At 32.1% G+C, this 14613-nt stretch overlaps 1 protein-coding gene across 1 annotated transcript; it reads left to right on the plus strand.

The window, feature by feature from the left end:
- Positions 1-7640: 7640 nt before the first annotated feature.
- LOC127710859 (uncharacterized) lies at positions 7641-11479 on the plus strand. Its single transcript, XM_052216819.1, has 2 exons — positions 7641-7797; positions 9708-11479. Exon 2 carries the CDS (start codon positions 10379-10381, stop codon positions 11135-11137), a length of 759 nt encoding a protein of 252 aa, XP_052072779.1. The 5' UTR covers positions 7641-7797; positions 9708-10378; the 3' UTR covers positions 11138-11479.
- The last annotated feature ends 3134 nt before the right edge of the window (positions 11480-14613 follow it).

Consider the following 14613-nt stretch of genomic DNA (forward strand, 5'->3'; position numbering starts at 1 on the left):
CAAAAGTAAAGTAAAAGAAATATAATCATATGACTTTCAATAAAACGGAATGAGACGTGAACAGTAATTAAAGTAAGAATTGTGTATGATAAAGCTTTTTCTAAAGAAATTTAATTAAACTAGAATCAATCACAATTCAGTTTTACAATTGCTGACAAGTGCGGAAAGAATAACTACGGACAGATGATACAGTTGTGTACAACGAAACTAGTATTTCACAAGTAAACACACTTAAACAATATTTTTATCAGATAGCTGTAGTACATTTGAAAAATGTCATTGAGACTATATTCGATTCATGTCACCATTAGCTATATTTTGTTTAAATTGATAAAATTCTCAATGAGATAATCAATTTTGTACTATCATATTAGTCTCCTCACACACCCAAGTTAAACATCATTTTATGATAACGAAATACGAAATAATGATACATTAGACAGTAGGAAAACATGATTCACATTTCAAGGTGAATGACGCATTTTTAATTTCAATAAGTCCGATATTATCTGTTTTGAGCGCCTTTCTAATTTTTATCTTCACACGAACATCAATCAAAACGGAAGCCGAATCAATATGCCCGGACGGGTACTAGGCACTTTTCTTCATCATTATTGTACCTATCGTCGTTTTTTAAATGGGAGTTATAATATGATATACGTATACTGTTGGAATTATCTACAAAGAAATAACGCATTCACATCGATATATGCTTTTAATATTTTGATATAACTTTATAAAAATCAATAACGCTTCACTCATATGGTCTTTGCATTGGAAATAAACACATTTATTCTAAAACCAGTTGTTTGCATGATACGGGTTATGTTCTTCTCATATATTTCATGATGATATGATACTAAACGCCGAACGGGATGAATTGTGCTTGATTTTCATATGATAGTCTTTCAATCAGTTTAATTGAGGTCTGAAACTGGCATGTCAGTAATTGCTAGTAGTCCTTTGTTTATTTATGTTGATCATTGTCATTTTGCTTAGTTTCTTCTGTTACCTATTCTAACATCGGACTCGAACTTCTTATAAACTGAGTTTTAATGAGCGTATTGCTGTGTGTTTATTCCACAGAAGTACATAGAAGGGTTGAGATCACAAAACATATTTAACCCCGCCGCATTTTTTCGCCTGTCCCAAGTCAGGAACCGTTGGCCATTGTTAGTCTTGTATGTTTTTTTAATTTTGGTTCATTTATATGTTTCGGAGTTTAGTGTGACGTCCATTTCGCTGAACTAGCTATAGTATACATTATTGATTAGGGGCCAGCTTCGCCCGCCTCCGGATGTGGGATGTTTTTGCTGGGTTGAAGACCCATTGGTGGCCTTGGGCTGTTTTCTGTTTTTTGTTGGGTTGTTGTCTCTTTGACACATTCTCCGTTTCCATTCTCATTTTGTTTTAGACAATGACACGAAGAGAATAAAAAAAAAATAAAGAAAGGATACAAAGGGTTAAATCAAAACCTATAATTCGAAAAACAGACAATATCGTAGCGAAACAAATAAAATGACGAACAAATAAAAACACCAAACACAGACATTAAGAGTTAACCAGCAGCTGCCAATCAAATCGGAGTGAACTCATGTGCTCAAGAATGTCCAATCGCTATAAAATGAGGAAGATTACTTCAGAAACCCATGTTGAGCGGACATAAATATACTTGTTTATATGTCTTTAAGTAAACAAAGAACATTGTCAGCTAAAAGCTGAGCGAGGCCAGATAAGTCATCGGTTAAGAATATTTCTTCATTGCCTGCATCACCATTACATAACCAGTAAAATTTGTCACAAATTACCAAATATAGCAGGCGAAGAATTTAGTACGCCAGTCTGCGTTAGTCGACACTGGAATCATTATTATCATATACAAAATCAACTATAATATTAACGAGCATTTAAACATAATGTTTATAAGATGAACAAATTATTAATTCTTTGGAAAAAAGCTAAAACATAACTACTGATGAGTGAAAACGAGAATTTTTAAAGAACAACAGATTTGGGATAGTAACCGTATAACTTGTGTCATAATAGCCGGAGCTTAATTGACTTGTGAGAGTTTGTAATTATAAATTAGAATTCCTAAAAACCGGTGTTGTGTTTATTGCAATGACCATCTAAAAAGAAGTACAACCAAAGAGAAAATTGATAAATATGTATGTGAAAAATAATAAAACTCCAAAATATTATCGATGACAAAATGCAATGCGGTTTTGGTGTTCATATTAAGTTTTCATATTAGGGTCGCACAAAGTATAAAGATAAAAAGGGTCAAAAGATAAAGGAAGAAACGATGTCTCGTGTTATCATAACGATTGCATTACGAACATGATAAATAATTTAAAATCAGACTGATAATAACAAACAAGACAATTTGCAAGGTAAGAAAATAGTATTCGTTACTAATCAATGTTTGAAAATTGTTTCTCTAATTTTTATGCTTTTTTCACATTTCTCGATCAGTGTCAGAAAAATATTTCTCGTCCAAAAGAGAAAACTTTGTTCTCGGCAAAAGTTTTGGTCGAAATTTAATTATGACGTAAAATTTTCTTGGTTTCTTCTGAAGAAGAATTTCCTATTGTGACGTCATGAAAAAAGGCGACCATGTCTGATTAAGTCACATATAAAGAACACAACTTTCTGTAAATCTTTGTTTAGATATCGTCTAAAAATAATTAGTGAATCAGATTCAACCTTTATAACTCGTGTATTACGATATTTCTCGACTTTCAACAGTTAAATTTTAATTATTTAAAACGCTCGGCAAGCCTCACTCTTTAAATATTTAGATTTAATTGTCTCGGGTGGAGAAATATCATAAAACACTTGATGCAGTGGTGGAATCTATATAAATACAACCTTAGTTTCACCTTCCCTATCCACAGTAGAGTTGTTTATTTTGATGATTCGTTTGATTAAGCAATTAACTTGCAGCATTCAATTAAGTATAAGACATAACCTGTTATAACAAAATATGCAGAAGATACCAAAAGATGGTAATATAAACAATAATTCTAATAAAACAGGCAATTAATTTTCAGTAACTGCTAATTTTCGTTTCTTTATGTCTTTTGTCCTTTTTGTTAGTTGTTTTTTTTTTATGCTTTGTATCGATCTGATGAAACGAGCCTTTTTGGGTTTTGTTCAGTTCTTATATTGGGTTGTTGAAACTTTGTCTGAGGTAAGGGGAGTTTTTTCTTCAATATTAATCAGGCTGTTGGAGTATATTTTGGGGCTTAAACTGAATTATTAATTCTTAATCTCATTATCCATCAGCCTATGCAATGTGTAAATTTAAATTTGCGCCACACACATTTATTATAACGTGACGGATTATTCCTCGATAAGTGAAAGTTCAATCTATAAATATATAAACAATATTTTGCTGTTTGTGTTCATTTTATTTAATTGACATGATTCTATCTTCACGACCTCATATCAGTATAACTACTTCACAATAATCTTACCTAGAAAAACTACTTCGATGGCCTTCCTTACAAGGGTATCCTTTTTAATAAAAGGATATGTACGAACGAAAACTCCAGAACTGATGACAAATGTAGCAATATGCAGTGAGGATCCGTTCTTACAGAAGCGGTTGTATCCTAGGACAGTTTTTTGTGCAATGCTTACCTAGTACTGATTCTACAATTCTAACCTAGAACGAACAGTCTTAGACAATTCTTCATTTCAACAGTCGTAGTTTCAACAGTTATATTAGAACTGATTCTGGCAGTTCTGAGGGTCGTTTGAAAACTAAACTTTACGACAAAAGAGATGATATTCATTTTCCAATTGGGAATATTCCATTTCTTTGTAGCAACATCCCATGGCCAGCAGGATCTGTATTTGGAAAATATATCTCCCAGTTGATACAATATTTCAGAGCTTGCGTTTCTTATTATTATTTACTGCTTACGAGGAAGCTATTGCATCAATTGTTCCAAATGGTAAAGTTGAAGTCATCCCTTCGAAAGTTTTACGGACGTCATCATAATTATAAAAAAATATCGGCCCATAATATAACTGTTTACTCATATTCTTTTTTTGAATTGGTTCATCTTTTAAAATAATTATTAGGATAAACATGCATTAAGTTAAAAGTCAAAAGTTCAATTCTAAAATAACATAAAATTCAAAAACTGAAGAAATTCTCAACCTTAAAAGCTATTTTTTTCCATAACCTATACCAAGCCCGGTTTATTATTTAATATGAACAGGATATGAGTAAGGTTCGATGTGGTGCCAAATTGGTCATTAAATCACCCTTTTTCTGATTTTAGGATCAAACGATAAATCTAAGTCCTTTAAGGAAGTACACCTCTGAGGAGCCAAAAATTTCTAGAATTAAACTTTTTTTCTTAACCTGACTTTTTGGGTTGATATGACTGTAAAAAAATAATTGGTGAAGAAAAAATCATATGATGGTGCATTTCTTTTTTTTGCTACGGCCCTTTGAAAGTATCCAATTTTGATGATTTTCTCATTTTCATCAATGTTAACCCATTTTTTGGCTAATATCGTGAAAAAAATCACAGTTCCACAATCAAACTTTTTTTCATACTTTCAATAAAGATGCAGTGGACCAATCTGAATAAATTTAACTTAAAAAAACTATAGGTAAGTGTTAATATAAGAAAGTTTTATCATATTTTGATGCTTTTTTGTGTCAAATTTACCATGCTGTCAATTTTGTAAATTTGTGATTTTTCTCTATTTTAAGAACAAAATGCATATTATTTCAACTTCTTTGTTATAAATGATTGAAAAAATACATATCTAAGAAATTTGAAAAGAAAAAAGTGATATGGGATGTACATTTTTCTGGTAAAATCATTTCTTGTACCCCTCACCCATTTTCTCAAAATTTTGGCTAAAAAGACTGACTAGATTGGTAATAAAATTTGAAAAATGTATTACTCAAAAACTACTTATTGTAAATACACAATTGTTTCACTGAGTTAAGTTTGATTATAACATTTTTTTAAATTCATTGATATTTTCCACTTGTATCACATGTTTTGGAAATAATCCAGAACGAGATTTCAACGAGACTGAAACGTCAGCAGAATACATCCTTAATAAAACAGTGTAGTTTTGGTTTATATCATTTTCATATCTTAAACAAATTATAAATAGCGACTGAAATCGACACTACATAGGTTTTACAGTCACCATTTGAATTGGATGAAGGATACGACATGTCTGTCTCTTAACTTGTCGCCGAAAGGTTTTCTCAGTCGTAGATATCAAGATACTATGATAGTCTGATTAGTGACATTTTGACTGAGTGAGGCTTCGGATGATGTATGCATAGCAGGAAACGCTTTATCCCTCGACGAACGCATTCGGTCTTTCTCTCCCGACGGATGCATCCGGTCTTTCTCCTTTTGGAGTAAATGCGATTATCTCAGTTGTTACTTAACTTTGTCTTCTTAATCGAGTTAAGAGATTTGAACATCGGTATAATACTGCTGAATATATATACAACAACTAAATGACAGTAAATCAAGTAAAATGACGAAATTAACAAAATCCTGATTATTTACTGGTACATGTATATACTTTTGATTTTTGGTGTTTTAACGCCAGTTTTAAGCACCGCTTTTGGGATATTTCGTGGTGGCCAGTTTTTATTGGTAGAGGAAGCCGGAGTGCCCGGAGAAATCCACCGATCTTCGATAGGAAAAACTGACAATTCTAGTCAATTAAGATTGGAGTCGAGTGCACCCGCAGGAGCGGGGTTCGAACTCACAACCTCAGTGTTGACTAGCTAGTGATTACCACCGAGGCCCCTATATACTTGGAAATAAAGCGCCAAATCGATGCCCCAAAATAAGTTTAAAAAGTATTTTGTATTTATTTTATGTATTCTTTTTCTAAATTAATTTTGCAACGCTTTTTCCTCTATTGAATTTCAACAACATGTTTAATAAATTAACTTACTTATTCTAAAATTTAAAAAAAATCTCTCTAGTGATATCAATTTGCGAATTTTGCCGGCAAACTTGGCTAGTATTCCTATTTTTGAAATCCTATGCTTATATGTTTAGAAATTTGAATAATAATGATATCGTCTAATTTCTTCTTTCGACTCATATTTTGATTTGCCCATCACTTTTTTTAACAAGAAAAATATTGTGTTATTTCTGGTTTGAAATTCTGTACAAAAAATGTTTACATTTCATTAGACCCACCCAGATGCTACACAGCTAGTGATATAAGTTTGTAAGACGGCATTATTGATGATAGCGACTTTATACAATAATTATCATTACTATAGGGTTAAAGAATCAGAATGGTATAATGATGCGATGCCAAACTCGAAGAATTAAGAAAGATGAGTTTGATACTGTACATGTTGATACTGGTAATACTACATTGTAGGAAAATATAAATACAAAAATAATTATTTTTCACTTCAGATACATACAATATCGTTTTCTGTTACGATCTAATATTGTTTTTTAAGGTAAATGCTTACTTCTATTGTCATTATTCAACACGTCTCATGAATGACATATAATAGTGTTGGTAGATTTAACAAATATGATCCGTATTATTAACGGACATTAGACCAATGACCGTGTTATCATACAGCGGTCTAGTTCCAGGAGAACTGTATACATATGTAAAATAATAAAATATTACATGAAAATACACAAGTCTAAGATTAATTGTGAGTCAAAGATATATAACACTCAATGAGACTTATTGGTATGCAAATAATTACTTTTCTTTTTATTAGGTTTGAGTTACAATAATTTAGCACGAAAACCGTCAAATTTATGGCAAAAAAATAATGCAACGTGAAAAGAGTGGAATAAACAACAATGATGCAGCAACGTTATTACTTTCTTGAATTTACAAAAAGATTCAGGGTCAACAGATGATCTGTAATGAGGACGAATGTGCGTGTGGTATGCAAATCCCATAAAGGCTTAATTTATAGCATGTTATGCTGCACAAAGACCAACTATATACCTATATAAAAAATTTTATGAGTCAATTTCAGTAGATGTAAACAAAAACGCTGTTTGATAATATGATGTTAACACAACGAAAACTGTTTTGGTCTACTTTTTGCGCAAATTAATGATTGTTTTCGGTGGAGCATATAATCGTTTTGCGTTTCACTTCAAAAATGTTAGAATAAATCATACAACTAACACACATACAACTACAACTACGGGTATGGCATGGAAAAGGTTATAAATTAGTACACAATTCCAACCCAATCATTTGTGTCTTTGACTAACAATAGGTGAATAAAGTATCAATTGAGTAATCTTTAACCAACTAATATTATTTTGAAACAAAAACACGCTTGGCATACAAAACTACGAGCCTTGTATTTTTGATAAATGTTTTCTTATAGCTTGAATATAAAAATTGTGAAAATTTATCAATTTGAAACACGTGTTACAGGATTTCAATATTGACGACGTCAAGTATAAACCTCCTCATTGCACCTTTGCTAGTTCCCAATTCGTATATTATCCGACCGGCCATGTTATTACTGGTGACCTAAACATTGTCAATAACACTTCTCTGCGAAATGTGTTATCCAAAGGCCCGAAATATTGTGAGCCATCAATGAGAAACCGGAGTGATTTATTTCCCTTTACGGCATAGGTGGCGTTGCGATCACATTGGTTGTTTGTTTACACTTCCGCCTTGGCGGACGATGGAAAAATACTGTTCTCTTTCCCTCGTTGAGTTGCGGAATGAATTAAAGAAGAGACATGCTAAAGTGTCAGGGAGGAAGAAAGAATTAATTGAACGGTAAGAAAAATGATAGTACTGAAATAAACATATGTATACCTAAAAATTTAACGACGACGGCTGTACCAATCATGAAATTTTGACGAAACAAGTTTTATTTCATATAAACCAGAGACCGATTCTTGTCATCTTTTCCCTTTTAAAAAATCTAGCGCATTTAACCGTAATTGAATATTAGAGACTGTCAAATGCAATTGAAAATAAATGGCAGAGGCTTATTTAGGTTAGGGGAGGGGAGGGGTTAAGCAGGGAACTACATATCACATTTTCTTTGCATACCAACAGTATAATCCTTTTTAAATGCATGTATCACCTCAGTAACACGGCAGTCAAAGATATTACTCTATAGGGTTATTAGAGAAAAATAACATACATTTGTTATTGTGGACTAAAAAATCAAAGACCTGTGATAACATATGTACAGTACATGTATGTATTCTGTATGCATGTATGTTACATGTTTCAAAGGGACAATAAACATCATTAGTTTTGATAAAATGTATACAAGTTTTATTGATATTACTGTTGTCTTTATGTATACTTAACTATAGAAAGATAAAGCAGTTCATATTTTGCCAATCATGCATAGTACACCTATGTTATTACAGAAAAAATATGCCTGTAATAACTAAAGGGTGTTATTACAGCTTCTATTTATCACTCCAAAGCATTTGCTCAGACATACATCATGTTTAATTACAATATATTTTAATTCATTGTAAGAAATAATGATCAGAGCATGTAATGAGGTTCTGTGCAAGCTTCCTAGTAATTCCCAAGTGCCTCATATAATAAGCTACATGCCTTTAATAACTAAGCCTTGTTATTACAGCTAAGATTATCACTTGAAAGCCTCGTCTCATTGATTTACCATGGTTAATGATAAATGTATTAATTTAATTCAAAAATAAGTTATCAAGGCTATGCATTTAGTTTCTGTGCAAACTTTCTAGAGTTCCCTAGAGTCCACTAAAAATTAAAATGTTGGTGATTTATTTTACAAATAACAAACATATGTTATTACAGATTTAGAAAATTTAAGGATTAAAGAGTAGACAACTCATAAAAATATCTGTAATAACACATGTAAGATATTTTCTGTAATAACTCTATAGAGTTAAATCCCTTACTGCACAGTTAGGGTAACACGAATGACCGAATAACACCGTTATTATCCGAATAACACTTGTAATGACCCAATAACACTTGCTGTCATATTACAAAATGTTTGTTCTTGAAAGAAAATATTGGACAACTTGGACCAATTATTAAGTCAAGTCTGTAAACATGATAAAGTTAAACCTGGACTGTTTATAATGTTAACTCAAACAACAATATAAAAAATAGAGTTAGGGCTATTTGAATAATTTTACATTAAAAATGATTAAATGATTGTTTAATGTTATCCAAATTTGAACTTCAGCATCATGATCATGCCTTCATTAATTGTTCATGGTGATTGTATTTTTAAATAAATTATTAATTCACTAAACCAACTAAATATATACATGTATGTTAATTGACTTGATTGACAGCATTCCAACAATAGAAATAAAAGAAAATCTAGAGCCAAGAGGGCAACATACAATCTTCAATAATATTATAAACAGGTGCTTGTCCATGTTACTCTATACAACTCTTAATTGTCTTGAGCTTAAAAGTTTTGAATGCAGCAAGTGAAACAAAACATTTGATTAACTGAGTTGAGACATTGAAAAAAACATGTACAAAAAGAAATAAAGATTAAAATAGTTTTTGAGATCTCAACTTTTCATGTAGGGCCTGAAGAATTTTCTACAAACAGATTACAAAACGGATTACTTATTTTCAAATAAACACCAGGTAAAATAAAACAGATGAAAGAAAAATAGATTCTTTAAAAAGCTTGATTTATTGATTATGTTTTGTAGATTGGAAGCCTATGAAAGAAACTTTAATTTTGGAAAATGTGACAACCCTGTTTCGTCAGAATATGTAATGAAATTGCCAGATGCTATGGTGTACAAAGATTTAAATAGTGACAGAAAATTTGCAAAAGTGGAGGTCGATGATCTTAAATTGTACTTGGGATTGTTTGAAAAGAAGCTTGATCAAACACCCATTAACCTCTATAAAGAAAAATACTTGTGTTACATGAGATTATTCAAAAGTGACGAAGAAAGTTGTTATTATTTAAAAAGTGGATGTAGAGCTGAAATGAAAAAATCTGTTGTGTACACAGTTGATGTTTGTATAAGTTCTGACGGACAGATTTTAGAAGCACAATGTGAATGTGGGGCAGGTATGGGCCCAAATGCTCACTGTAAACATGTTGCTGCAGTTATATATGGGGCTCATGTATTTTCTAGTAAAGGTTCTGTATTAGTGGAAAATACATGTACTGAAAAGTTACAATCATTTCACAAAGTGAAAAAAATACACTGGCTCTCCAGCAAAAGCAAAGGATATAAATATTCCAGGAGCTGATGAAAGCACAAATATTTCTTATGAACCTCGTAAACCAGAATTTATAAACAGTTCTTCGTATGAAGCATTTTTTAGAAATTCATGTATTAACTTTGCCGCAATTTCCTTTTCTTGCATGCCAATAAATCAACTTTTTGAACCTTGCAACATAAGAGCTTTAGCTCATGATCATGATTATCTACAGAAATGTCCTGAAGATATCTTTTTAAATCAATTTGGGCTTATAACTATGAATGATGAACATATTTCAAGAAATGAACAACAGACACGAGGACAACAGGCCAATAAACAATGGCATATAGAGAGACAAAAACGACTGCAGTCCTCTAATTTTGGGAGAATTTGTAAACTTACTGATAGGTCAGACCCAGAAAAAGTAGCTTTGGAAATTATTGATCCAAAAATATTCAAGTCTAAAGCAACAGAATATGGTAAGAGATATGAAAACATTGCTATCAAAGAATATGAAAGAGAAACTGAATGCAGTGTTACAGATTGTGGTATTTTTGTTTCTAAGCATTTGCCATTTCTTGGATCCTCACCTGATGGAGTAGTATCAGATAAGGTTATAGTTGAAGTAAAGTGTCCGTTTTCTGCAAGAGACAAGATCGTATCTGCAAGTACAGTGCCTTATCTTTCTATAACTGATGACATTTTGCATCTCAATCATAATCACAATTACTATTATCAGGTTCAGGGTCAGCTATACTGTTCAAATCGCCTTTATTGTGATTTTATTGTATATACTCTTTGTGACAGTAAATGTTTTCGTATAATGAAAGATGATGCATTTATAGCTCAAATGCTCAGCAAGCTACATGAATTTTACACCAGGTACTTTAAACCAGCAATTCTAAAAAAAATACTTCTATAAAGAGGTATAGTTCCACATTATTAAAAGCATGTGCACTCTTGTCCTTCAGTTTTGTTTGCAACAGAGATGTAGACCTTTTTACACCTGAACACACATATCTTTATATTTATACGCCCTTTACGGGACGTATTATGGTATACCGTTGATCGTCTGTCCGTCGTCAACATGTTGGACATAAACTCAAAAAAGCTTAAACCAATATGCATGAAACTTTGATGAATTGTTTATTCCCTTTTGGATTTTTATAAGTTTTAGATTTAATGTTTCCGAGTTACATGGTTTTTGTCGAGCCTGCGACTTTTGTCGCAGAAAGCTCGACATAGCCATAGGGATAGTGATCCGGCGGCGGCGTTAGCTAACTTCTTAAAAGCTTTATATTTTAGAGGGTGGAAGATCTGGATGCTTCATACTTTGTATATGGATGCCTCATGTTACGAGGTTTCCGTCAGTCACATGTCCAATGTCCTTGACCTCATTTTCATGGTTCAGTGACTACTTGAAAAAAAAGTTAAGATTTTTTGTAATGTTAAATTCTCTCTTATTATAAGTAATAGGATAACTATATTTGGTATGTGCGTACCTTGCAAGGTCCTCATGCCCGTCAGACAGTTTTCACTTGACCTCGACCTCATTTCATGGATCAGTGAACAAGGTTAAGTTTTGGTGGTCAAGTCCATATCTCAGATACTATAAGCAATAGGTCTAGTATATTCGGTGTATGGAAGGACTGTAAGGTGTACATGTCCAACTGGCAGGTGTCATCTGACCTTGACCTCATTTTCATGGTTCAGTGGTTATAGACAAGTTTTTGTGTTTTGGTCTGTTTTTCTTATACTGTATGCAATAGGTCTACTATATTTGATGTATGGAATGATTGTAAGGTGTACATGTCTAGCTGACAGGTGTCATCTGACCTTGACCTCATTTTCATGGTTCAGTGGTCAAAGTTAAGTTTTTGAGTTTTGGTCTTTTTTTCTAATACTGTATGCAAAAGGTCTACTATATTTGGTGTATGGAATGATTGTAAGGTGTTCATGTCTAGCTGGCAGGTGTCATCTGACCTTGACCTCATTTTCATGTTTCAGTGGTCAAAGTTAAGTTTTTGAGTTTTGGTCTTTTTTTCTAATACCAACTATATTTGGTGTATGGAAATAATTTATGATCTATATGTCAGTCACGCAGGTTTTATTTGACCTTGACCTCATTTTCAAGGTTCATTGCTCAGTGTTAAGTTTTTGTGTTTTTGTCTGTTTTTCTTAAACTATGAGCAATAGGTCAACTATATTTGTTGTATGGAAGAATTGTTAGCTGTACATGCCTGCCTAGCATGGTTCATCTGACCTTGACCTCATTTTTGTGGTTCATTGGTCAATGTTTAGTTTACTTGGTTAATGTTAAGTTTATTTGACAGTTGTAATAAAGCTTTATATTTAGGTCTATCAACATAATATCAATGATTAGTAAAGAAGGCGAGACATTTCAGTGTGTGCACTCTTGTATTGATTTTCCAGTTTCCTGACAATTACTAAAAAATGCTTTCAGCAGTTCTCATGAAACTTTGGTGAATTGTTTATATCTGTTGATGTAAGCTTCCTTTAGAATTTTATAAATTTTAGATTTTACATTTCTGAGTTATGGGGTTTTATTCATTAAAAAAGGGTTGGATTTTCCAGTTTTTGGACAATAACTCAAAAATGCTTTCAGCAGTTCTCATTACTTACTTTATTTGTTTAAAGCTGACAACAGATTTACTAAGTATTGTGCAACAGCACAATGTATTGCACAACAGCAAGAAATCTTTAATTGAATATAAATTCAATTCATATAACCAATTTCAAGTTCTTTGACTACATTTATTCAGAAACCTACATTATGTCAAATATTTAATTACAATCCAAATTCAGACCTGTATCAAGCTTTAATATTGTGTCCATTTTTGCCCCAACTGTTCAGGGTTGGACCTCTGCGGGCATATCCAGCTGTGCTCAGCGAAGCAGTTTATTAAATCATGCTAAATTACAAAATGAATTTTGTAGAGTTTGAAATCAAGTTGTATTGTGATATATAAAACAATTATCTAGTCAGTAAACTAAAGAGTTTTGAAGTCTACGCAACTCTATATGTTGTAAGTTGTTAAGTTTAATTTTAAAATTTATGGTTGCATGTTAAATAATTTTATTATATATTTATTACATGTTGTATGCTCAATGTATGTTTACAAGTTTTATTAATATTATTTATTAAAATTTAAGAGATTATTTTTGTTTTGCACTACCTGAAGTTTTGAAGATGAGTAACATAACTAGTGCCATATGTGAAACAGGATTTGCTTACCCTTCTTGGATACTATTATAAGCAGTAGGTCGACTGTATTTGGCGTAAGCAGTGATTGTAGGATGCACATTGTCTGTCTGGCAGCTATATGAGTAAGACTAACTTTTTCATGGTTAATTTTTCAATTTTTGTCGAGCCTGCAACTTTTGTCTCAAAGGCAAGACATAGCGATCCTACATTCCGTCGGCCGCGGCGGCGTCCACAAATATTCACTCTGTTTTTTAAAGTTTTTCAAATTTTAATAACTTTCTTAAACTAACCTCGATTTGTACCAAACTTGGACAGAAGCTTATTTATGATCAAAAGCTAGTATCTAGAAGGAAATTTTGTAAAAAAAAATTTCCTGTTTTTCCGTATATTACTTATACACTGTAAATGGACTGAAGTTTTTCTTCCAGTTAACATTACATACAGTCTGCAGTTAAAGTTTTTAAAACATTTATTAGATTCATAAACCATCCTGGATTCTTACCAAACTTGAACAGAAGCTTCTTACATTCAAAAGATAGTATCTAGAGGAAAATTTTTAATAATTATTTCCCCATTTTTGTTGAGCCTGCGACTAACAGCAAAAGTAGGCGAGACATTTGGTTCCCTGGAACCCATACAAATTTTTTATATTATTGTCTTATTCTTTAGAAACCCATAAAAGATAGATTCAGACTTAATAGAAAACTGATCAGCAAGACAGAGAGTGTAAACAGAAAAAAAATATCAATACATGTACATTGTACAAGATAAAAAAAATAGGGATTTTTGTCATGAATTCTATATCTAGTCTATAATTTTGGAGAGTGTCAATTGTTGAAGACGCACATACATGTAGACCTAGGTGAGCAACTTCAGTTCTTTAGAGATTCTAGTTCATGAAGTGACTGTTTATAACTGACTAAGCTATGTGTTTTTCTCATTGTTGACGGTGACCTATAATTAATATATCCACATCATTTGGATAGTTGTCTCATTTGTAACTATACCACGACTGTATTACATGCTTCTGATTTTGGACCGGCACTGACTGTGGCAGGATTGAACTTGTTCAGAAACCAAACTGTGCTCAACCTTCCCCTTTATGCATGAGTGATTGGTTAAGTTTTGCGGTTAAGTCAATTGGTACTGTTTGCATTTGATTGATTGATTGT

This window comes from Mytilus californianus, unplaced genomic scaffold, assembly GCF_021869535.1.
Source record: "Mytilus californianus isolate M0D057914Y unplaced genomic scaffold, xbMytCali1.0.p SCAF_8, whole genome shotgun sequence".
NCBI classification, from domain to species: Eukaryota; Metazoa; Mollusca; class Bivalvia; order Mytilida; family Mytilidae; genus Mytilus; species Mytilus californianus.

Excerpts from the sequence above, each read along its gene's own strand:
- LOC127710859 (XM_052216819.1), top strand. The coding sequence starts at position 10,379 with ATGCCAATAAATCAACTTTTTGAACCTTGCAACATAAGAGCTTTAGCT.